General features: G+C 42.5%; 1 protein-coding gene across 1 annotated transcript; it reads right to left on the reverse strand.

The window, feature by feature from the left end:
- Nucleotides 1-444: 444 nt before the first annotated feature.
- Nucleotides 445-26630, reverse strand: Lins1 (lines homolog 1). Its single transcript, XM_028776730.1, has 7 exons — nucleotides 26597-26630; nucleotides 6350-6862; nucleotides 6177-6266; nucleotides 5449-5590; nucleotides 4093-4680; nucleotides 2599-2770; nucleotides 445-1411 (listed from the first exon to the last, which is right to left on the reverse strand). The coding sequence occupies exons 2-7, from the start codon at nucleotides 6758-6760 to the stop codon at nucleotides 541-543; spliced, it is 2274 nt and encodes a 757-aa protein (XP_028632563.1). The 5' UTR covers nucleotides 6761-6862; nucleotides 26597-26630; the 3' UTR covers nucleotides 445-540.

Below are 26630 nucleotides of genomic sequence, written 5' to 3' on the forward strand. Positions count from 1 at the left end.
TTTGCATCTCCTGTATGTGGAGCGTGAGTGTGTGAATGTGTGTGTGTGTGTGTGTGTGTGTGTGTGTACCTGTGCCCAAGCCTGTGGAGGCAGAGCAGGACATCTGGGTAAGGCAAATCAAAGCTACAATGAGACAATGTTACTCCAGCTGGAAAGCTATGCTCAAAACAAAAGAGAAAGTAACCTTGTTAGCAAACAGTGTCCAGTGTGCAGAGATGGGGAGGAAGAGCAGGGTCCCAGGACATTATCACCTCACATCTTGATTTTAAGCTTCTGGCCCCTTGAGCTCAGAAGATAAATCTTACTTAGTTTAGGCTACAGAATATTCAGTCATAGCAAATTCCATGTAAGCTGACAAACTTTCAGCTATAGCACAGCTGGGCCAGTTGACCTGTCACAGGATGTACCTTTCTCAGTTCCATAAGGCAAAGACTCAGAAATCCATTTTTGCAGTTTTTGTTTGTTTTTATTTATCTTAGATAGACAATTTATATAAAAGAAAACAAACCTGAGGACAAATGCTGCTGTGTTACCCACAGCTCACATGTTGGCCTCCTTACATTTGGCCTCCACGGCTTTCAACAACTTCAGAAGTGCTGCTGGGTTATATGGAAAGAGATTTTTCTCCTGCAAACGGTAAATTGCACCCTGTAGCTCCTCAAGGCACTTCACTGCACAAAGAAACAATCTCACTTCCCAGAGAGTCCTGTCTGGAGCAACTCTACCCTCAGCAGAGAAGGGAGAACTGGACTCTGCAGAGAGCAGAGGCCTAGAGCGAGGCTCCAGGCTACGTTCCTTTTGATCCTTCTGTGTCCTAGGCAGGCCTTGGATTTCCTCAGTTATCTCTTGGCATAAAGATGTCTGTTTGCTGTTTGCTAAAGACTCATTTGTGGTTTCCTCATCAGAAGTTTCAGAGCTGTCATAATCTACCAGACTCTGTGGTGTCCGGGAAGGTGGGCCTTTAGCTGGCACTGGGTGAGTTTCCATAGGCACCACAACCTGGGTCTGGGATTCAGAGGAGGCATCAGAAGCCCAGGGGAGCCAGGAGCAAGCATTTTTGTGGCCAACAGAAGATGGAGCATGAGGTACTGTGTGGCTGGTGTTTCTGTCACGGGCAGGTGAGGGGACAGAATCATGAACATTTACTTTACATTGTGATTCCACTGCAGCAAAGAACTTGCAGATGGACAGAAAGTGGCCCCAGTCTTTCTGCAGGAGTTTTAAATATTTAACAAAATATTCAAGGAAACAGGTTTCTGAGGATATCAAGAAGTCAAGAAGAACTGTAGAATCGAATGCTATATTCTTTAAGAAGAATAAGAAAACACAGTGAGGGTTGCAGCCATGTTCATGTGTGTAGCGGATCCATGCTTCCTTTTCTTGGGTCAGACTTGCAGAAGCATCCCATTCTCTGAAAAAGCAGACAAGGGAGGGCTGAGGCTGACAGGTCTTAACAAACATGTTCCCACACTTCATCTCATATCACTTTAAAAAGAAACAAATCAAAACTGAATCTTCTCACAACCAAATCCACCAAATCAAAATTGAATCTGCTCACCACTGACCAGTTTTAGTTTCTGTCAGCACAAAAGCCTTCTGTCCTTTCTCTACATCAGAAGCCCCCCTCTCCAGGGTGACTTAGTCCATGTTCAAAATGGAACATCAAACTATCGCATCAGGGGTAGACATGTGACCCCAGGCTGACCAATTAGAACATGGCCTCATGATCCACAGTTAATCAGATCTTCCCAGAGACATGTCTACAGCTAAGAAAGATCACAACTCTAAAACTGATAGAAAGGAAGCCTGAAGCTGCTGGGGTCTAGGCCTGAGGATGAGCCAGGCTGTGAGATCATAAACAGGGAAAATGGCTGGCGTGATTTGAGAAAATACACACACATACACACACACACACACACACAGAGGGAGAGAGAGAGAGAGAGAGAGAGAGAGACAGAGACAGAGACAGAGACAGTCATTGCCAGCTGGTCCTAAGGAAATAATCATTGGCTGCATTGCCAATCATTAGTGAGAAAGCCCTTCTCCCAGGCCAAGAGAGAGAGAAATGGAGCAGGTACTTAAGGGTTTTAATGAAGCAGAGCAAAAACAATGGAAAGGGTCAGTGTTGTGAGCTTCAGAAGCAATTCCCACACTGCTGCAAGGATAGAGCAGAAACACAATCAGGTGGCAGTGTCCCAGCAAGTGCCTCCAGGGGGAGCAGCCCGGTGGCCGTGTAGGACGTGCAAGTTTGGAAAGGCTCCTTTGAGTCTTTATATTTACATTCACTTTGACAAGGCAAAACACACCGGAGAGAAGCTTAACTCAGACAAGAAAGTCTTGGAGGTTTAAAAACATTGTTAACCACCAGCGGAGGTTCAGACAAGGTATTGGCTTCCCCTGATCACACAGGCAATACCTGAGTATAATGCAAATAGCATCCATTTTCAAGCAAGGCAGAATTGAAACAGGAGAAAACCACAAGATAGTCCACCCAAATAGGAAAAGAAATAATGCACCAGACAGAAACCCATTTTCTGATGTGTGTGTCTCCTGACTCTCTGGCTCATAGGCAGTCCAAGTTACTAGAAACACACAAACCTGGTCAGCTGGAGGTAGATGCTCAGGGATGCTTTGGCAGCCTCCAGCATGTCATCGTCCTGCTCTATGAAGACCCTGGACAGCCACTCACATGGGTTGTGTAGCTGGAGAGAGGGCTGGAGGTGAGGCTTTAAGAAGGCCAGTAACTCAGACATGAACTTCTGTAAGTCAACTACAAACAACACAAATGACAAAGTTCAGGGAATGCTTATAGACACACAAATATCATCTTGTCTGTATGCAAATTTGTGCATGCATTACTGTAATCCACACTCTCAGAAAGCCCTAGATGTGGGATTATCTGTTTCACAAATGAAGACCTGAGGACAGCAAAGGTGAATGACTTATGGAAGGGGACAAGTTTAGACTGTTTGGTCAAGGCATCTACCTGCCAAAATCTAGTCACAGTTTGTCTAAGAGATAACTATGTGATCTCATGATGACAGCATGCTATGAAACTGAGTGGAAAACCGCCTTGGTGACCACAGCTTTCTGTGAACTATAGACTACTAAGTCATAAAAAGAAATAGCTTCAAAATAACAGAAAAATCTTCCTTCCTTTTGCTTGTTAAAGAACCAAAAGAAAGTACGAGTATAGCCTGGCGGTAGTGGCGCACGCCTTTAATCCCAGCACTTGGGAGGCAGAGGCAGGCGGATTTCTGAGGCTAGCCTGGTCTATAGAGTGAGTTCCAGGACAGCCCGGGCTATACAGAGAAACCCTGTCTCGAAAGACCAAAAAAAAAAAAAAAAAAAGAAAAGAAAAGAAAAAGAAAAAGAAAGTACAAGTATGGCAAAAATCTAGACTTCTGGGAGTTAAACTGCAACTCAAACCTCTGAATTATGTAACAGATGCCACCTAGTGTTATAAACTATAATAGCGCTAATTAAAACATCCTTATGATACCCACATTATCCTGAGAGGTCACCACAGCTGAAGAATCACCATAGCTGAGGAATCACGCTTTCCTAGTAACTGCAGGCTGCCTGCCTGCACACCTCGGCTGTTCATTTCCCCGGCACAATGGAAGACATGTCCTCTATAACACCACAGTGAAAATCGCTCTTTCAGGCACTCTCACCCTGGACTGTCACCTTTAAGTTGTATGCGACAATTCCTTTATCAGCAGAATTTCCCAATAGTGTTGACATAACTTCTGATTATCCACAATGAACATGCATAGTCAGACTGCTTTCATGAATAATATAATATGAACTGACTTCCATTTTCTCAGCAGTGATTCAAAAAGCAGCTATTTTTGAGTTCATTATCCAATGCATATTAATTGTATAAAAAAAGCTGACATGCTTCTTGAAATTCCAGTCCCCCACAATCCCTGTAACGTTTAAAAGAGTATTTACTAAGTTTAATGGGAAAGACACAGCTAAATTATTGAAATGATACTAGCCTTAGTACTCAATAATCATGAGTCACTCTTCTTAAGTGAAAAATTAATTGTATAGAATTTTGAATAAAATATGAGTCTAGAGAATTACCTTTCATTTCAGTTGCTGAGGAACAATTCCGGAACTTGATTTCTAAGGATTTCACTGTAATCAAGCTTGCTGCTCTCAGGGTCACGTGATCAGGACCAGCCCTGAGTCTGCCTCCAGGTTGAACTTCATCCCCTCCAAAGCAGGAAGGCTTTCCAGGAACAGTCAGTGCCTTCCACAACCCCAAATGTACAGCGTGCAGGAGTGCATCAGCTAAAGCGAGCATGTCACCATCCAGAAGATGGTCTGGTGACATCAGGGTGGGCACAGATTCACTGCAAAGGTCTTCGCCCACTTTACAGAGAAGGCATTTTTTGATGAGTATAACAAATTTCCTTTTTATAAAAGCTGGAATAGGCCAGGCAAGAATATCTAGAGCACGGGGTTTCAACAATAACATCCTCTGGCTCCTAAAGTGCAGCTTCAGGTGGATTCTGGAGGCCACAAGAAGCTCGAGCAGCTCCAGAAAGCACACCAGGCTGTTGATTATGTGAGAGGGACTCTGCACATTTCCAAAATGCTGAGAAAACAAGGAATTGTAGAACACTTCAAAAGTAATGTCAAAAGGAGTCAAGAGCTGCTTTAGACTTTCTGTAATTATAAAACAGGAGTTATAAGCAACAGGCAAAATAAAAGCTTTCTTAAAACACACTTTTACAATTTAATTTGTATATATATATATATATATATATATATATATATATATATATATATCTCACTTTATAAAATAAAAAATAGGTTTAAGAACAGTTACTTCTAATAAGGCCAAGTAAGGATGCACAGATTAACAGCTAATTACTAAAAGTTAATGTATGCTTTATGAATATGGGCAGACTATACAAGAGGTAGCTAATGATTATTTTAATTTCTTTTTTAAAATTTAGTGCTCGAGAGATAGTTCATTGGTAAAGTGCTTGCTGCATAAGCATGAAGTACTGAATTAGGATCTTTAGCAGCCACAGAAGAGCCAGATGTGGTGGCTCACAGCTTTAACACCCGTGCTGGGAGGTAGAGATGGAGCTCACTGGCAGCCATCCTATCTAAGCTCACGAGCTCTGGGTTCAATGAGAGATCTTAGCTCAATAAATATGCTGGAAAGTGAATGAGGAAGACACCCAAGGTTGACTTCTGGTTTCTACAAGCATACACGTGCACACACATATCCATGTGCATATGTTTACACACCAAACACATATACCACACACCACTCCAGGGTTATGTTCAATAAAAAAATCAGGGGCAAGATCATGGATTTTTCCATACTTCAAGAGAGATGAGGTATAACATGAATTTTATTCTTCATTATAAATGCAAAGCTCCTGAGAAGGTGATGATCATTTGTGGACAGGTCATCTCTACCTGATCTCTGTGAATGTGTATCTTTAAAGATCTCTTTTATTACAGCTGTAAGGACCCAGAGGCAATGCACTGCTTCACCACTCTCACAGGACTCAGAGAGATGCCTCTGGCAAAAAGTGATCCAGGAATTACTTAACGTTTTCTACAAATGAGAAAAATAAAGGTAGTTATAATTATTGTGTTCATAATAAAAAAACTATCACACAACACAACATACAAAATATTGTTTACTTGTTTGATTGAAAAAAGTATGCTAATATTTGTCAAAACAAAGAAGGAAAATATTTTAATATTCTTTAAGGCAGGAAAGGCAATACAGAGATGGATCAAAAAGACGGACATATGAAAATATCTACATGTCATTTACTAATGATTCAATAATATGACTTTCTTTTCTTTATACTTGATTGTACTGTCCAAATATTCTACCATAAACATCTTGCATATTCGAAGTGTTCCTTTAAGAAAGAAGCAACTGGAGCAGAAAGACAAGAGAAGCTTGGATCTGCATGTGTTTGCAAGCATGGGTACACGTGTGTGTGCAAGTGCATGAGGTGGCTTCAGGTGGCCTGTGTAAGAATTTTCTTCTTTATTTTTGGGGGATAGGATCTTATTTCATTCCTACGTTTTTGGGGTTGCATGTTATTATGGGTACAAGTATCTTATTAAGTCAAATATGTGAACTTTAAAGCACTAAGAGAAATAACTAACATGCTGGCTTATCTGACCTTCTCTTTCAACTGGAAATACAGGAGCGAGGCGAGGCACTTGGCAGCCATGTGGGACAACAACTTATCGGAATTCTGGAGCATGTAGATCTATAGCAAAATAAACACAGTTTGCACTGCTGAAGCCTTCACAACTTTACTTAGTATCTAAATCTTTTTCAAACGTGGCTCACCAATTTGGAATCGAGTTCAGTGGACTGCAAAAGGACTTCAGTTAGCTCTCTGTACCCCTCCTTTGCGTGGGTCTCAGTTTTAGCAGACAGCACTCGGCTCAGTATCACGTCAATCACTGTTAACTGAAGAAGCTTCACCTCCCAGGCCCTGTTCATCTGAAGCTGTCTCTTGGAACACTCCTGTGCTTCAGGAAGGACGGTCACCTCGTGGGAGGATGGCCCATGCTGGCCTGGCATGCCATTGAGCATACCATTGACATTAGACTGAGCTACAGAGGAGGTGGTACAGACAGCTTGTTCTGAGAGATCTGGGTTGAGATAAAAGATGTAACCATAGACGTCATCTTCAAGGGTGGCTCCAAGAAGTACTTTCCTGTATAACTGATCCAAAATTTCTTGGACACCTTCCATTTTGACTTCCAAAATGTATCTTTCGTAAGAGGGTCAATAGCCACAAGGCTTATCGAAGGCTTAGAAATACAATGAATCTCTAAGATGTTTCTTCAGTGGAGCCTGAAACAGAAAAAGCAATGTATAATTATGAGTGTTAAAGCTGTATTACAAGTGAAACAAAACTGTGTTCACTTAGGAAGTCTTAAGTTAGAGATAACAGTAGTCGTTGGACTCTTCAAATGAAAATTATAATAACAATTTAAAATCACAATGATGTTCTATATGCAATTCAATATGTTCTATATGCAAATAGAACATAAAACGTTTTATAGTGTTGTTTCACTTTTGTTTGGTGTGTGTGCTCCTAAGTGCACAAGTGTGCTTATGTATGCTAGGCAAGCACTCTACTTCGGAGCTTCATCCCCAGACCTGTCTTTTAGTTTTTTGGTTTGAGATGAGAACTCTGTAAGCTGCCTATAATAGTAGGCTGGCCTTGATCTTACTCTGTAGCTCAGGAAGCCCTTCAACTTGTGATCCTCCTACATCAGACAACCAGGTATCTAGGATCATGGGCTGGCATCACCAGCCCAGGTAAAAAACACCAGCTTTCCTGGTGTACCACTTCTTGGTGGCTGCCTGAATTCTCAGTCTTGGTACTGTTGAAGGTGGAGCCAGACTCCTTTATATGGGGAGCTGCAAGCACACTCCCGGCTGGTAAGCAAGCCCTCCCCTCACCCATCTCCTCTCAAACCTCTGCTGTCTCCTAGAGAAACACCCCCAGCATTACCCACCAGATTATGGCGACTAGAAATGTCTGCAGACATTGTTAGATGTCCCAGTTTAAATCCACTGAGGTAAATCAAAAATTTCACCTTCACTTCCAATTTATAGACTAAAACTTGAAGTTACATTGCTATACAGCTATTGACTATAAAGTTCCAACTTAAAATTATACAATATAATAATATATAAAAATAAGATTAAGATCCTTGGTTACCACCTCTGTAACTAGGTAAATTTTAGGTGCTATCCCAAGAGAGTCAAGAAGAGAAGGGAAAGCGGCCCTAAATGAGCAGGCTGTACTTGAAACTGGATACAAATTCAGACATTCAGGCTGTTTCAGAACTCTCCGCCATGATGAAGACCAGGGATGAGAAACACATGACACATTTAGAGTCACACATGGCTTTTAAAACAGAGAATATGAGCAATCAGTTGATGCCAGAGGAAGCATGCTGTCACCGGAATCATCAAAGAGAGGACTGGAAATTCTTCCAAAGGAATACTGGGGCCTCTGGGAATCTACTGGATTACCTTAAACCACACACAGACATACACACACACACACACACACACACACACACACACACACAGAGAGAGAGAGAGAGAGAAAGAGAGAGAGAGAGAGACATAGACACACACATACACACACACACACACACACACAGACACACACAGACACACACACACACCTTATGTATAGACAAGCAAAGGATTCTTTCCCCAGTGGGAAAAAGAGTTGTTTTGTTTTTGTTTTTGTTGAGATTCCTTAAGTGCTAAATGGGAAGAAGCAAGCCATAATAGTCTGAGGTAGGTGTGGTGGTGCACACTTGCAACCCCAGAACTCCTGAGGAAATGGCAGGTTTGTCTCTGTGAGTTTGAGACCAGCCTGGCCTACATAGTGAGACTCTGCCACCGCACAATCAATCAAACAAACTAAAAACAAAAGAAAACAATCAAACTAACAAAAGATCAAGAAAGGTATGCTTATGTCCACAAACATGCATGCAAGCAAAATACCCATACACATAGATTTTATAAAGAGGATAACAAAGTCAGGACCTGAGAATGAGCACATTGTAAAAGGGAGGCCCAGTGTGATGCTAGCCGCGTGACCTCTCCTCTGAGGAGGGGGTAAGCATGTGCAGGGTAGCTCTTAGATATGACTGACGGTGGGGAAAATGAGGCCATGAGGATTTGTTTTTTTAAGGAGTGTGTTTTAAGAAGATAAAATTGGGGGCTACAGAGATGGCTCAGCAGAGATTTGAGAGATGGCCCAGTGATCAAGAGCACTTCAGAGGATCTGGGTTTGATTCCCAGCACCCACATGGAAACTGTCTTAGTTACATTTCTATTGCTATAAAAAGACACCATGACCAAGGCAACTTATGAAAGGACACATTTACTTTGTGGACACTTCACCAGACATGGTTTTGCGGTAGAGAACTAAAATGGAGCAGTTAAGTGTAACAAACCTATAGATTTTAACTTTATGAACAAAACTTTTGGTCAAGTCTTCTCTGAATGCTATTTTAAGATTATTTTTATCTTTATTTATGTGTATGTGAGTGGTTATGTGTGGGTTTTACACTATATAACTGCAGTAACAGCAGATGCCAGAAGAGGGCATCAGATTCCCTGGAGCTGAAGTCACAGCCAGTTGTGAGTGATTAGAAGTAGGTACTGGGAACTGAACTCAAGTCCACTGCAAGAGTAGCAAGCATTCTTAACTACCAAGTAATCTTTCCAACCTCTGAACACCATCTTCAAGCTGTGGTGTGTATTCCACAGAATTTAATAATCTACATTGTGGTAGCTTTGTTCCATCTCACACTGCTGAACTTTTCTGTACCCATAGAAGCAGCAGTGGATACGCAGCTCTGTAGCTCTCTGTAATGCTAACACACAGCTAACCAGAAAGGGCTGTCCTGTGTCTTTGTGTCAGATGGGACTGACCTCCAGCACTCATACCTTTTCCCCTCTTTTTGCTAAGTTGCACAGGCTGACCTTGAAGTTTATCTTCATTCCTCAACCAGAAAACTCTCTGGGACTACAGGGTCCCATCATCCCTTCTTTCCTTGGACATCCTCTTTGAGGGTTTCCTATTAGAGAACATTCTCCAAACTGCAATGGCCTGAATAAAATCAGCTTTTGGCATATCTTTCCAGTTGAATGTCAGAAATTGGCCTTCATATTATATTTCAAAGCCTAAATCCTTTTTCATAACTCTTTTTTCTTAGTAGTACTGATACTTAGAATATTTTAGGTTTTAACTATTATCATATGTTTATCTCTTATCGTTAAAAAACTTAAGCAACAAATGTATTTTCATTTCAATGTTATTTATAGCGATAGAAATACTTCAAACACTTTTCCTTTACCTCATACTTTACTAAGTAAAAATGAAACCTCTACTGGGCCCTTGGTCATTCTTCACAACCATCCTCTCAGTGACCAGGATAAAGTCAATGTCAGTGAATACCAGAATGGAGGTGGGTGGGAGGCGGCCTATTTTCTTCTCATGGTAGGACCCAGCCTCTTTGGTAGGAATGGTTCTAAGAAATCAGACTGGAGTTTGTACAGTTTAAATGAAGTATTAACACATCTGTTAGAATGATGGATACACTTATTCAAAGCACTGCTGTCATCTGTCACAGGGCCCCACTGCCAAGCCTCATGGTAGACTTCAGTCCCTGGGTCCTCCAGGTAGAAAGAGAGAACTGACTCCCACAAGCTGTTCTCTGATATCCACGTGTACTATGAATGTACACGAACACATACAAATACATCAGACAACAACCATACATATTTGGTTGGGAAATGGAGCTCAGGAGTAGAGCATTTACTACGTAGGAGTGGAACTGTTTAGGGTCTATCCCCCAGCATATTCAGATGGGCTTTGTACAGACAGAAAGTAACAAAACAAAAGGAAGACATAACAAATACTCTGGGCCCAACAGGAAAGAACTGACTAAGGGACAGTGAGTGCTGGGGCCTAGAATAAAACTTCAATTTCACTTCAAACATAATTCATTGTGACCAAAACAAACAAATGAACAAAAAATACAGCAATGAAATGAAAAACTACTAACGAAAATGTTCCTGCCTTGCCCCAGAAAAAAAAATGCGGTGTTAAAGGAAAAGAAAATCTGAAAAAGCAGACTAGGGAATTAACTGGCCAAGACGTGTCACTCAAGTGGTTGCTTATGGGTTTGTTTACTGCAAACTGAAATGCCATGCTGGCCTGGAGAGAAATGTCCATTCCGAACCCATGCTTGTCAAAATGTGGTCAAAGCTAGCTGTCTAGCATGGGAGCCTCTGTATGGGAGGCCACCCACTCTGGAAAAAGAATATTGGACGTGTCTAATCAGGACATGGACGTAAAACCTAAAACTAATCCTTACATGATGTTCACTGACACTGTTACATTTTTTCTGGTGTAAAAAAAAAAATTATCCTTTTAGAAAAAAAAATGTAATGGAAAGCCTTGACCTCTTATAACAGAATACATAGGACACAGAAATATCATCCAACAACCTCTTCTAGAAACATGGTTCATAAAGCAAAATTTGAAGTGCTAGACTAAAACAAAATTAAAATATTTGCTTTCTAAAAAATCCTATGAAGAAGCTGAGAATACTGCTCAGTGATGGAGTCCATGAGCAGTTTGCATAAGGTTCTAGGTTCATTCCCTGGTAGAGGGGGAAAGAAAGAAAATAAGCAAAGTACTTGTCTTAGTTAGGGTTTCCATTGCTGTGAAGAGACATTATGACCAAGGCGACTCTTATAAGGGACATCTAATTGGGTCTGACTCACAGGTTCAGAGGTTCAGTCCATTGTCATCATGGCAGGAAGCATGGCAGTGTCCAGGAAGACATGGTGCTGGAGGCGCCTTATGTTCTACATCTTCATCCGAAGGCAGCCAGGAGAAGACTGGCTTCCAGGCAGCTAGGAGGAGAGTCTCAAAGCCTCACAGTGACACCCTCACAGTGACACACTTCCTCCAAACAAAGCCACACCTCCTAATAGTGCCACTCTCTGGGCCAAGCTTATTCAAACCACCACAGGTACAAAGAGCACCATAAAAACAGAAAAATCAGGACTGATTATAATTCTGCAACACTCTACTTGGGATGTCCATTCTTTAAATGCAACCAGATGACTCTGATGAGCTGAGAACTGACTTTTTGAAGTCAGTTCATAACTAACAAGGCCTCAAAGAAACTGACATTAAGTGTTACCAGTTACCCAGAAACAGAAGGTGGTCCCTAGCAGCCTTACCTCCCCCAGCAAATGGGAATCTGCAGAGGCCAGAGGAACAAGTCAGTTTAGATACAGAAAGAAGGACAGAAAAATGAGCTGCCTGTGTAGTTGAAGAACACGGTGCAGAACTCTTTCGAGTCACAGAAGGGTGTCGCATGCACGAGATTTGCTGCATGAAGATCATTGTGGACTGCAGTCTGTCCTCTGCAGCCATTTGCTTCCTCAATCCTCTCACTCACTCACCAGTGCTGGGCTCTCTGCAGAGCAGAGGGAAAAAATGCAGTTGTAATGCAGACTGAGAAGAGCCAGGCAGAAGCTGCTTTTGAAGTAGAAGACAATCCTGAGGAATCCCATGCACATTGCAGAGACTTGTTTTGCATATTTACAAACCAAGGTTGCAAGCTGACCAGAAAGAGGATTATGGCTGAGCAAGGAGCTTCAGGAAGCATTGGAGAAGCCCTCCTGGAGGACAACAGTGCCCACCAATGTCTCTTTCTGGGCCAACATGGTTGTCACCCATAACTATTTTACCTGACTTTTTAACCTGAGTCACTGAGAGTGTTCACTAAAGAGATAGAAGCATTTGCTTTGGGACAAATCACTCAACTGCATTTAGGTCAGCAATTACAGAAAAAAGCCAGCCAAGGTGAGCTAGTGTTCCAAAAAAGCTGAAGTCTCTATAACCCAGGACTATCGTTTTTAAGTGTCCTCTGTACTCAGCTACCATTGGCAAGTGACTATTCTCCTACCACAACAGGAAACAAACAAAACCATGAAAGGACAGCAAAAAATAACTATAAAGAATACCACTCTCAGAATAGCTGCAATAACAACCGGAGGCACCAAATGGTGGCAAAGATGTGTAGAAACTAGATCCTGCTATAACAGCTATTCTGTAAATTAATCTGGCAGTTTCTTAAAAAGCTGAACATCTAGTTACCAGATGACCCAGCAGCTGGGAAGCTGGCATTCATGCCAGAAAAATAAAGTCATTTACACAAAAACTTGCACAAAATGTCCTCACTGGGTGTATGGAAACAAAGTGGTGGAGCCACACCATGAAATACTTTTCATTATCAACGAAAACCTTATTACTCCTTGAGCTGCCTCAGATTATCCTCAAAGGGACTATAAGGGGGGAAAGGAGCGATCTTAGAAGCTGTGTATTCTTTCTTTTCCTGAAGAGCAAATGGGCAATGCAGTACAGATGGAAGTCAGCCTCTGGCTGAGGGCTCCACCTCCTTAGTGGGTAGAGCTAAGCAGGATATCAGGAGGCATGCCAGTGCTAACAAAATCACTCAGAACTAGGCAAACATTCAAATGAATGCATACAAATAAAGAGGGAAACCTGAGGGAGGCAGTTATGTTGTGTCAATTAAGATCCTGTGCTGTGTTGAGCAAGATGCTGACCCTTGGGAGAAATGAGGAAAAAGCTACATAGGGTCTTGCTGTGTCTTTCCTCAAACTGCTTGTGATTCTACAATGACCTCAAAGAAAAAATATATATTAAAAGAAACCAGTACTTTTAACTGAGTATAACAGCACATGCCTATAATCTCATCTCCTTAGAAGGCTGAGGCAGGAAGGTGGTATTCAAAGCCTGTCTGGGAAACTTAGTGGCCCTGCATCAAAAGCAGGAGGAGAGGGAGGACAGGAGACGAAGCTCAGTGATAGAATGCTTACCTGGTATCAACGTTCAGAACTATAAAAATAAACACACAAAACATCTCAATTTCGTGAAGGATTAGTCTTTCCATTCCTAGCACTGATATAGATTTCATCCACATCTACCAAAAACACATTAGCCTTTTTTTTTTTGTTGGGGGGGGGGAGTTAGAATTTCACTTTGTAGCCCAGGACAGCCTTGAACTCATGGTTCTCTTGTTAAAGCTCCTGAATGCTGGGGTATAAGATTATGTTACCATGTCCAATTACACTAAGACCCTGATTCTTAAAGTCTCTACGCCAAAAACGGGACAGAACTGTACTACAAAGTACATTAAAAATATTTCTAGAATATAGCTGGGCATAGTGGTACATGCTTTTATTCCTAGAATTTAGGAGGCAGAAGCAGGAGGATCTCTTTGAGTTTGAGACCTGCCTGGTCTGTCCACACAATGAGTTTCAGACCAGCTAGGGCAACATAGTGAGACCCTTTCTCAAAAATAAATAAATCAATAAATAAAATAAACCAAGAAGATGAGCATGGTAGCTCTTGTACATCACCTCAGCTCTGGGGCCTGGTGAAGGCATAGACGGACGTGAGGGAAAGAGGAATACTAATGTCCTTGGGGCCAGTGAGATGGCTCAGCTAATCAAGGCCTAATGACCTGAGTCTGATCCCTGGAGCCCACATGATGAAAAAGAACCAACTCCTACAAGTTTTCTTTGACCTTCACATGTGCAAGAGTGTACATACAATCAAATGAATTTGTAAAAAAACCATTCAAGGTCAGCCTGGGCTTTTTACAAAGCCAGACCTTGTCTCTAAATAAATTTTAATAATACTAACAATGACACAAAGATCATCTTTGGTACACTGTGAATTTGAGGTCAGCCTTGGTTATAGACGACTCTGATACAAAAAAAACAACAACAACAACAACAACAAAAAACAAAACCCAAGTTTTTCTAGGACATGATAGAACTCTGAAGCCTTCATTAGAAAATGTGATTGCTAAAGAACTGCCCCATGTCTATTTCTATAGTCAATACCATTAAAAATAAAAGACTGACTTTCTTTATACAAATTAGCAGCTAGATTTGACAAGAGATTCAAGATTGAGCCTCAGCCTAAGTCAACAATGGTTCAACATTAATTACAGTCCAAGCAGCTACATAGTTCAGATGCTGCTGTCTATGACAATCAATGCAGAACCTGAAGCACTCCAAACAAAGCTTGTCCTCCAAGATTCTGGTTCCTAACCCACTGAGATGTCATAAACTGTGGGAAATCAGCAAGGATTAATCGCTTATCAAAATTAGGCAGGCCCAGCCCAGACTGAATATTGACCAATCAGAACTGCCTTCATTTGCATACCACAGTCCACCATCTTGCTGCAGACAGTTCTGTCCTTGCCCAGCCCACTGCTCCCTTGAAATGTTTGTAAGGTTATCTTCTTTACTCTGATATTAAGTGGTGAATTCTTTTTACCACCAATGAGTCTGACCCACATCACATCTGTCTGCATGGACTCTGGGGTACATCAATGTCCAGCTTCTGTTGACCCTTGGTATGCTACAAAGGAGCTTGGAGACAACTGAAAGCCTCTGCTTGGGACAACTCCCCAGTAGGGCCAGGTTTCCTTGCTTCAGGGCACGCTCACCTCTGTCCTTAGGGGTGAGAGGCTCGAGTTCCTCTGGGAGTTCTGTCTCTGCCCCAGGACAGAGAACTACTCCACTGAACTACTCCACTGAAGAATGAGGACAGCTAAAGATTACTGGCTGGGACCAGTTCCTTGCGGAACAAAGGCCTCCCTTCTCTCAAACTCTGAAGCCCTACAGTGGTGGGGAACGAGAGCTGTGTCACACCTTTAAATGGAAGAACTTTCCTTCCTTGGTGACTGACAGCCCCAACTAAGGACAACCCTGGTGGGATCTGAGGGTTGGGACAGAGTGGCCAACTGCTTAGTTTGTAAGGGAGAGGCCTATTTCCTGCCTCTCCTCACTCCCAGTTCTCTGCATATTGTGGTGACTACCTTTCAAGGCCCTGTACTTTCTCTTTCCATCTTTTCTGACTGTATCCCCCCTGAGAATGACTCCATTCACTTGAGGATTCTCCTGGTCACCAGACTGCAGATTCTGGATCATGTACCCAGTATCCTTGACCTGTAGCTGTTGGTTCCAGCACCAAGATGTCCTTCTAGTAAGCTAAATGCTCTCTTTGACATCTGCACCTCAGGTCTCTTGTGGACACTGGTGTTTCTGCCTGTATAGAAGCATATCACAGGACTAGAAAGCCCAGGAACCATACAGCTCAGAGAGGAGGTGTCCCAGTGAAGGGCATCTTGAGACATGAAGGCTCAGGAACCACAGAGCTCTGAGAGGAGGCCTCCTCAGCCAGGTATGTTGCAGCTCCCAGGGGAGTGTACCCCCAGCTGAGCTGAGAAGCTGAGGGGCCTCAGCCCTGCTCCTTCTCTTCTCTTCATTGCTTCTTTTCTTCTTACCTTCTTCCAATGAGTCAACCAGGCAGGAAATCTCATGAAAGTTTTATTGGAAGGTCCAGGATGTGAAGGGATGAATCCAGGGATGGCTGTCCTGTGCTCCCGGGAGCAGAAACCAGGGAGTCCAAAGGGGCAGTATTTATATAGGATTTCTGAGTGGGCAGAGCTTCCCAGGGCAGAGATTTCTAGAGTTAGGATTGGTAGGATTTCAAGTCCTGACCTTGGGGAGGTTCAAGGACTGGTGGGTTTTTTGAGGAAGCTCAGAGATTAGTGAGTTTTCCTGATCAGGGATTGGTGGCCTTTTTTCACCCCCTTTTCCCTGAATCATGTCCATGGGTTATGGTGAGAAGTCCTTCCTGGGTGTAGCCAGCTTTTGCCGAGGAGCCATCACTGTCAGGCTGTTGGGGGTGGGGGTAGGGAGGAGAAAAGATGCTGGAGAGGAGGTACTGCCACTATGGGCAGGTTTTGTAGGACAGCTCCTGCAATGGTGTCTCATGCAAGCTGTAGGTTGAGGCAGGAAAGGTATTGCCACCATGGACAGCTCCTAGTGCTGCAGTAGGCTGAGGCAGGCTAGGTGCTGAGGGCTGCAGGCTGGGGAGATTCGGTGACGCAGCCGTTTTTGATAGGAGTCGCTATTTTGGACAGCTCTGTGGGACATTTTACTGTTGTAGTCAGGGACTGGGTGGGAAGGAGCCTGCTGCTGCTTTGATCGCTTTTGTGGTCACCTCAGGAAGTCCTTGAGTAAGGTGAGCTATCCCTTTTTGAAAGTTACACATCAAATGCTTTGAACATAGGGCCCCCCTTGTCCCATAGAAGGATGTCTGTTAGAGACTGGGGAACTGATCTCCAGTCTCAGCGTGAGACTGTCACCTCCTTTCCCTCATGTGTGGGAGTGAGGCTCATTTGAAAAAAAATCTGGAGAAAATTTTGATCCCTAGACTCTGAAAACATCTGTGTTCCTTTGTTTCATGGCTTGCTCCTGAGATGGAGAGGCAAGGCCCCTAATCAGTACCCTCAACTGCAGTACTGTTCTCTAGTTTGCTCTGTTCTCTTATAGCCTTTGGAAATGATTTCATGTCCCCATGGCCAGCTCCCCCTTCTCCAGCATCAAATCTGTGACAAACCTACTGTGGATGTCTGACCATATTTTGGGGTCCTCAGAAGACCAGGAGATGTACCACCTAATCCCACTGATCACTCTCTGAACCCACCTTCCCAAGAGACTCTCCCCTATATCCTTAGCCCCACCCTATCCCCCTACTTGAAAAATACCTTTAGGAAACAAATCTCTCTCACTAGACAGAGAAGGCCTATCCTTTCTGTGAGGTAGCCAGCATAGAACCGGGAACTATCAGAGTCCATGTTCCCTTTCCCATGCCTGACCTTACCCACATAGAAACTGAAGAGCTTGTTTAATCAAGACCTCTCTACTTCATTAAAGAATTTCGTATAATATACAAACTGCCTCCTATACATGACGAATTTGCTCATAGCTAAGTAATGGGTCAATGAGGCTCATGCCTACAACCCTTGCACTGGTTAGATTTTCTGCCAACTCGGCAAAGGCTATAGTCATGTAGGGGTGGGAAGGGGGCGTTTCAATTAAGAAAATACCTCTATAAGGATGGTCTGTAGGCAAGTCTGTGCTGTATTATCTTGATTGACTGGGGAGAGCTCAGTTCAGTATGGGTGAGGCCACCCTGGGAAGGTGGTACTGGAGTGTAAAAGAAAGCAGGTTGAGCTACCCATGGAAAGCAAGCCAGGAAGCAGTACTCCTTTGTGGGCCCTGCTTCAATTCCTACCTCCAGGTTCCTGCCCTGACTTCCCGTCACCATAGACTGCCAGGTAAACCCTTTCCTCCCCAAGTTGCTTTTGGTCATGGTGCTTATCACAGCAACAGAAACCAAACTAAGACACCATGGAGGATGCAGTTTCCAAACAGACCCTAATTGAACTTATTAAGATAAGGATCTAGACAGGGGAGTCATAACTACCAGTGTCCACGCTTAATAGAAGGTATGAAAAAGGAAAGCCTATTAATTCCACCAAGTTGAAAGAAGTAAAATAGGCCCACTGAGAACTCAGCCTTGCTTCATTCCAGATTGGCCATGAGTACCTTTGATGGAGGGAGTCTCAAAGGTCTTGTCATTCTCAAAGTCCATTTTGTCAGTCAAATTTCCTTGAATATATGACAAACATTCCCCTTGTCTCACTTTACTAGGTATAGTCTTTCCTTTCAGATATTTACGATTAGGATGAGGCCTCAGGGACCAAGAAGGAGAGACAATGTGGCAAACAGGCTCAGTACATGAGAGCAATCATAGACTATGCCTATGCCAGGGCAGCCCCAGTACCCTTCTGCTACAGTCAGATCCTATACATAGACCATGCCTATGCCAGGGCAGGCCTGGTACCCTCCTGTCACAGCCTAATCCTGAATGATAAAGCCCATGTTGATTAAAACTTTCTCTCTCAACTCACAAGAACCTTCACTGGGCTGTTACAACTGCTGCCAAGTAGAACACATCACTCAAAACTGTCAAGATCCATGTGCCCACCACACTGCCTATAACTAGAATTGTGGGACACTGAAAACGGAACTACCGCTCTCTTGCTCAGGAGGAGGAGGAGGGGTCATTTCAACAACAGAAGTCCACAGGTAGTGTGGTCAGGGGAACTGACAGTTAACTTCTGACTCTGTTCCTTTATTATAAGCCTACAGTGGAAAGGAGCCATCCTGAGCTGGACTGACAGGGTTCAGAGACTATACTGACACCCGGGATTTCCATCCCTATGCAAGAACCCTGAATGGCAGTTTGGTTGTCAGGAGCATTTACTACTTTGAACTTTTCTGGATAGCTGTCATTGGGCCTCTCCAAAGCCAAACTTTTCTAATGCACCACACAGATTTAGAATGGGCATTAGAACAGTTTTTGAGCCAGAATACAGCTCAGAGGTAGAGCACTTGTCTGGTATGTGTGAGATCCTGAGTGGTAACCACATGTGAGATCCTGGGTTCTAGCCCCAGGACCACCACCCCTCATTTTAGTACCAGAAGAATCTTGAATATGGTCTAGATAATGCTCTCAAATTCTAGCATCAGAATTCCCTGGAAGGCTTGCTAGAATGTGGGCAACATGCTCACTTTTCCGCTCCAGATTCTGATTCTGTGCATCTGGGAAGAACCAAGAATTGGATCAAAGAAACTTTCTGCACAATCTATTTGATTTTACTGGTGAGTTCTCTGGCTTCATATCATATTGAGCTAAGCATTTTCTAGAAGTGGAACATTTTATTAATATTAAAAGTAGCATTCTTCTACTCTTAGTTGCTGAAGTGATTAAGAAGTCCTTCAGAAAAGAAACCAATCTTTATGAAAAAGATTTACTGCTCTTTAACACCACATGTCCTGTGAGTGTCCCTTACCTCAGCATCCTGTTTACTGGATCAGTGAGACCAGCATCTACAATATGGCTTCTCTACTCATCCCTATCCCTCTTTCTGCCAGCTGGACTACGGCTACAAGGGTGTCACTGAGAGCATCTGTGTCTAATGTGGCCTGATTCATCATTCACAGATCCTTACACAGTACCATCCAGAATGGTGCCTTACATCACCCGGAGCACAAGCTAGTATTTCCTCTACTATCATCTGCTTTAGAGGTCAGATAAGGCTTACAGAGCAGTGGTCATACAGAGAAGGCACCACACATTACTAGGAAAAATTCCCAAGACCCAGATTCTATAGAGACCAACCAAATCATTGTTGCTACATTTGGGGTTGAGACTTCCTCCAATGAGTTATTACTTAAGATTCATTTGTATATTTAACTATTGGGGAAAAATGTTACTTTAAGACCCATTCTTTTAGTGAGTAAACCAAATAGTATGTGTGTGTGTGTGTGTGTGTGTGTGTGTGCATATGCCATATGAGTTCAGCAGGTGCCTGCAGAGGTCAGAAGAGAAAATCACGTCTCAAGGAGTTGACATTGGACGTAGTTGTGAACCACTTAATGTAGGTGCAAGGAACTGAACTTGGGTCCTTTAAGGAACACTGTGTGCACTTGAGGAGAAAGCTGGGGGTAGGGTTTGGGGGAAAGGGTGAGGTTGTATGTGTTTGTAATCCCAGCACTTGGGAGACAGAGATAGGAAGATTTCTAAGGTCCACTGGCCAGCTAGCCTAGCCTAACTGGTGAGCTTCAAGTCAATGAAGGATCCTGACTCAAATGAGGAGGATGTTGTTTCTGAAACCCAAGGTTGTTCTGTGGCCTTCATCCACATGAGCACATGTTATAAACCCACACATGTGTAACCACATATACATGTATACACACACACACACACACACACATACACACACACACAATCAAACTGGCTTTTGCAGGCCATCTGACTGAAAGATTACACCAGGAGAGTCAAACAAGGCTGTTGGTTCCTGTAACCACTGTTTCAAGGACAGAAAGCCCATCACTAAGTAAGATATGGTGAGGTTTCTCATGAAGTTTCTCAGGACCAAGAAACAACAGGCCAGGTTTTGTTCAGCAGGAACTGGAGATCAGTGCAGTGGACTTGTGGGTTATCTGCTGAAGGAAGATCCTGGGGTTGCCTCCCTACTTCAGCTAACAGTTTGCAGGCCTGACTTGGCTGCTGTGTAGACATGCTGTCCCCAGTGAGGTCATTGCTTAAAAACAAATTTAAAAATATGTAATCTTGTTTAAATTGGCTTTGAGTAATAAAAGGCAGGTGGTGGTCTGAACAATCACAGAAACAAGATTTTAAAGCAACAGCTAGACAGGCTACAGAACTAGGAAAGCCAGCTTACTGGTAACACAGCTAAGGATGTAGAAGCTTCTTTACCACACCCACATCAGGAGACTTCACCTACTGAAGAGCACTGTGTTTCTCCCACATCCCTGGACTATCTAGTTCCCAAGAGAAAGTTTCTTCTGAAAACTGTGAACGATGAGCAAAAACCAGTTCCTCTTACTAAAGCCACTTAATACTCCAGGCTGGAGAGATGGTGCGGGGGTTAAGCACTCTTGATGATCTTGAGGAGAACCTAAATTCAGTACCCATGTGGTGGCTGACAGTACTCTTTTAACTCCAGTTCCCGGGTATCTGACACCTTCTTCTGGTCTCCTCAGGCACCAGCACATATGTGGTGTACAGACATACATGCAGACAAACACTCATTCCCACAAGACAGAAAGAGATCTTAGAAGAGAAAGTACTATGCTGAAACCCTACCTACTCTTTCCACCAAAGTAAGAAAACATCTCAAAGGTGTGGCCTCCACATCAGTGAGGTAAAAGTGCTCCAGAAAGGCTGTTTTGGAACCCATTCAGCTATTTAAGAACTAGGCCTAATAGGATCCTGTGATAGAATATCACTTACACTAAAAAATAAGATGGGGCTTACTACTAGGAACTAGAAAGACAGATTATTTTTTTTTTATATTTCAAATGAAACTTAAACATATGCAGCTATTTTATGTTTAAAAAAATCTTGAAAGTTTAAAACACAGTAAATAATCAACATTAAAATATCCTGTCCACACTGACACTATAAAGTGTCAATAAGCCAATGTGTTATATTACCAGTATCTCCTGTATTAAAACATAAAATTAAAATGGGCTGGCAAGACAGCTCAGTGGGTGAAGGTTCTTTCCTCCAAAGGCTAACTACCTGAGTTTATTCCTGAGACCTATCAGGTGGAAAGAGAATCAACTGTTGAAAGTTGCCCTCTGATCTCCATATGCATGCATACGTATACAGAATAAATAAATAAATATAAAAAGTATTTTTTAAAACTAAAGACCAACCATGCTATGGTACGATTAAAAAAATCATGAAATTAAATCAGTGGTTTTGGTTGAAATATATTTACTATTTTTAAATTTTGAAATTATTTGTAGTCTAATGTTTGGGGTCAGAATCTTTGTATTGTATTTGTATGCAAACACTGCCCTTATCCTTATATAAACAAAATGGTAAAAAAGGTATTTGTATAGTTGCTTAACTGAGAATATGCATGGAGTTGGCTAATTCAAATTTACTCTTCTTAATAGAGTGCTAATATTTTTCACTTTTGTAACATTTAGTCTATGGTCACTTAAGCAAAGTTTTAAAATATTTTTTCAAATAAATAAATAAATAAATAAACAAATATTCTGCAGTCTAAGGCTGGGGTGTAGCTCGGTGACACAATCCATGTCTGACAGGCATGAGTCCGTGGGTTTGATCCCCAATGCAACAAAAGCAGACCAAAGACAAACACCCTCCAACTGTTCCACAATCTAAACTGCCCTTCAAGTCAAAGAATTCCAATTTAAGAATTAAAATCTGATAGCCAAAGACAATAAAGCAAGCGGAGGCTCTCCAGTAGCACACCCTGTGAAACTCTGGCTATCTGATGTTCTTCCTGTTATCTCTACATTTCTTGAAAAATTGTTGGAACTCAAAAGTGGAATTTGAACTGAACGATGGCCAAGCTGGCCATGCGGAGAGAGCACAGTGGCCCTCACAGAGGTCTCAGAAGCAGAGGCAGCATCTGGTCTGAGCTGTGTATGCTCTGAAGCGGCGTCCTCCTACTTTATACACTGATTCCTTTCCTCCTCCCTCTACTTCCATTATTTCTTTGTGGACTTTGAAACTGCCTGGTTTTATGCTTAGCAAATGTTCTAAAACTAACTCATAAATTACATCTGAATGTTGAAAAGTAACACTTTAAGATATGCAAAGAAGGTTTTTTTTTAAATCAATGACTCATAAATTAGGCAGCATCTCATTGAATTCTCTTTTCCTTTTTCTTTTTCCTATAGTGCACAGGATTAAGCCCAATGTGTTGCACATGCTAGGCAAGTACTCTACCCCTGAGTCAAACATCATAGAAAGATATAAAAAAGATGCTAAGGAGTTTGTAGTGGAGCTGTGCTCTACAGGCAGAAAAACCAAAGCAGAGTATGAAAGGATGCTCACTGCTGATCCAGTGTCTCTCCAGGAATGACAAGACATCCTTCGATGATGGCTCAAACACAGTGGGCCCTGATAGAGTTCAATTTGATTGCTGATACTTAGTACAACTGGCTGCTCTTGTTTAGCCTGGTTAGTTGGATGGGCCTGGTGTAAAGCAAAGGCCTCTGACACGTTTCTCTCACAGTATTATGAAAGTGTAGTATACCACAGCATGGTAATCCTAAAAGTCCCGGACTAGAGTGTTTCTTTTAATTTTCAAATCCTCAAACCCCGAGAGCACTGGAGATCTTGTGCAGGACCTTATGAGAAATTATTTCAGTTATAATCACTTTAGGCAAAAATTACAGACTAATCCCAGACTAACGTATAAGTGTGTTGGTGTTTCTAAAGCACTGAAATGCAAGGTGCTCTGTTCTGCAAACTGTCTGGGACAATCCTTTACACTAAATCACTGTAGAGTGAAAGGATCAAAAGTTACAAAAACATACCATTGACCAGTCCCTGACATAACTGAGTTCTAATTATAAGCCAGGCATCCATTTTAAAGAGAAACATCAAGATTCGAATTCATAAAAGGATAACTGGCAGGAAGCGCCAAGGATAAAACTGATGACTAAAAAGCTTTGGAAAATATGTGGAATCCTTCAAAATAGTTTGTTGTGGGGTTTTTTGTTTGCTTGTTGATAGAATTCTGAACGTGCTCACAGAGTCGCACCTCCTATTCCCCTGAATATGCAGTTACATAGCTCTAGTTCTATGAATACTTGATCTAAATTAATAGCCAGAAGTGTTGGAAAATTTCTTTTATAGCAACCTGCTTCTTAGGGAAACTAAACTTACACATTTTCTAATCTAAGTAAACAGTTATTAACGATGTTCTCCCAGGCTGGCAAGATGGCTCAGTGGGTAAAGAAGCCTGCTGCCAAGCTTGATGGCCTGGGCTTAATCCCTGGACCCCACAGTGGAAGGAGAGAACATCCTGCAAGTGGTCTTCTGACCTTCACATTCCCACACATATATATTAAATAAATAAGTGTAAAAAAATTTAAAGATGTTCTAAGAACTTGTATTTTCTGAAAAGCTTTATATTGATGGAGGGAAAGAAATCTGTGGGGCTCACTAAAGGCAATAGTAACTTAATCACTTACCCATAGTGGTCAGATACCCTCATGTCTGCAATGCACATGTTAAAACAAACCTACTCTTCCCTATGAGTTTCATACTTTCTTTCCACTTAAAATTTTATCAGTTGGCCTCTTGGCCAAAGAGACAAGATTCTCTAAAGGTGATGCAGGCTTAATTCATATAGGTAATAACTGCAGTTTTTCCATTTTAAAAATACCTGCCTTTTCTAAAAGCACTCTGACTCTTAGTAAGGCTTCTCCATGTCCAGAAAGTCTTTCTCTATCACCCTCTCTGGGTCTTCTTTCTCTCCTGGCTTCTCAGTGTCAGGACTTTTCAGAGTTCAGCCTTCTCCCATCTCCTCTTGCAGAATAATTCCATGAACTTTTATGTCCTCAATTTTACTTTTGCAAGTTACGGTTTAGTTCCTTTCTGGGCTATGCACAACTATTCACTGACTTACCATGGGGTTACATTCCAATAAGCAACACCATAAGCAGAAAACCTACTTATTATAACCTAACTTGCCGACCATGTCTACAACACCTGTATTAGCTTACAGGTGGGCAAACTTCATTTAATTCAAACCTACTTTTATAAAAGTACGGAATCTCTCATATTCATTATTAAATGCCATGAGAAAGCATAGCTGTATGTGTAGAGGAGACATAGTGAGGCCGTCTACAAACATGAGGGGATGTAAAAACACAATAGACCAATAAATACTAGAAACAACACACCCCAGAGCACTGTCTGGGAGCAGTGGCTAGCTACCACTGCCCAGCATCTTGAGAAACAGGCTATGGGAGTCATCACTCCAGGAAAAATTTACATTTCAAAATGTGGCCTTTGGCTTCCACTGAATACTGACAGTGAGCCAGTAAGAAAGAACCTGCATGCCTCCTGCAGGACTTCACCTGGAGAGGGGGGACCCATAAACATTTATCCCTGAGCATAAACTCAACTCATTCCATGCCCTTCAAGCTCACTTTCTCCTGTACCTCTCCCTCCTCAGCTCAGTGAATGGAGTCTGTATTAGGGACAGGGAACCATTTCTACCCTTGACATAGACAACAGATCCCTTCCTAAGTAGCTGTATATTGGCTTACAATACACCCATCCAAATTCTGAAAAATCTTTCTATTTTTCTTAGGATGATGTCCCAAACTCCAAAAACACATGGCCTAGCAGGGCCTTTAAGATCTGGCTTTTGGGGTCTCTTTACTTCTGTGCCCACAAGCTTATGATCTATATGCTTTCTCTGAGCCCACCCCAAAGAGTCTGCAATTAGAAGATACCCAGGCTTGTACTAACCCCCTTTTCTGAGGAAATCATATTCAGTTGTCTTTCATCTATTCTTACCTCTTTCCATCAAATCTACTAGCCCCTAGAAATATTGTATATATTCAAGTCAGGACTAGACAGCCCGCCCCAGTCCTACATGTCAAAACCATGGTATTATCGTCTTCAAGATATTTCAGTTTTGGTCCCGCAACTCCCATTCCTGACTATGACCATTCCTAGGAATGAGTGAACTTAGTGTGTCCACATAGGAAGTAACTCCTGTGGAAGACACCAAAGGAATCATTTTTGAGTAAGTAACAGTCTAGAAGAAAAGACCAGGGGCAAATTGAACACTTTGACTCCCACCTGCAACAAAATATCTCAATAGGTTACATCATCCCCAGTCATCCTTTTCCATAACAGCTTTCTCTAAAAGTGATCAATGCAAAACATAGAGACCATAATTATTCTGGCATGACCTATACATTCCTGCAAAATCTGCAGCCTGCCCACACCCCCTAATCTCATTTCCATCTTTCTCTCCCTTATTGTTCTTCAGCCATAGTTCCCCTGAACTTATTTCCAGTACCTAGGGCTTCGTACTTGTGATTAACTCTGCCTGTAAAGGTCTTCCCTCAGTTCTTTGTTGTTCTAGTTTTTTTTTTTTTTGTCATTCCCAGTGCGCAAATGTCATTCTCTGCGAGACCTGCTAAAAATCGAAGAGTCCAGCAGATCCTAGTCAAACTGTATTCCATTACTTTGTGGGTTTTTTTTTCCCTAATCATTTTTGCAGTTTCATCCTCTCTTGTTAAGATAAAAGCAAAAAAAAAAAAAAAAAAAAAAAGTTCACAAACTCTCCCCAACAACTAGAGTAGTGTCAACCCAGTAAACACTTGCTAAAGGAATCAATGTATTTAAACAATGTATCAATGTGCCCACTTTGCCTTTCCCCACCCCCCCCGGCTCTTTTCATTCACAAGAAACCGCGAGGGTCGCTATCCTCGCAGGAAAGCCCTTGAACCCGCCTCACGATCCCAAAGAGCGTGGTCTCTCTCAGGCTGGGCGAGTCGCAGGCAGCCTGGAACTAACCGGGTCTCAGAGACCGACAGATGCACCAAACATCCGCCACTCGCTTCCAAGAAGCCCCACGGAACGGCGGCAAGTAGGGGCCCTCCTCGCCTGCCCTCCGCCCTGTCGCCTCGCCTGTTGCTCAGCCTGCTACTCACATGTCGCTTCAGCCACCCAGCTCCACCTGGCCTCGTAGTTACCTGGCTGCCATCCGGCCGGGCCACGCAGTCATCA

Source organism: Grammomys surdaster, unplaced genomic scaffold (assembly GCF_004785775.1).
Source record: "Grammomys surdaster isolate TR1022 unplaced genomic scaffold, NIH_TR_1.0 271, whole genome shotgun sequence".
In the NCBI taxonomy this organism is placed as follows: domain Eukaryota; kingdom Metazoa; phylum Chordata; class Mammalia; order Rodentia; family Muridae; genus Grammomys; species Grammomys surdaster.

Coding starts and splice junctions, on each gene's coding strand:
- Lins1 (XM_028776730.1), bottom strand. CDS start 6,760: ATGGAAGGTGTCCAAGAAATTTTGGATCAGTTATACAGGAAAGTACTT. Junction 5,591..6,176: donor ATTTCCAGTTGAAAGAGAAG/GTCAGATAAGCC, acceptor TCTCATTTGTAG/AAAACGTTAAGTAATTCCTG. Junction 2,771..4,092: donor CTCAGCAACTGAAATGAAAG/GTAATTCTCTAG, acceptor TGTTGTTTGTAG/TTGACTTACAGAAGTTCATG.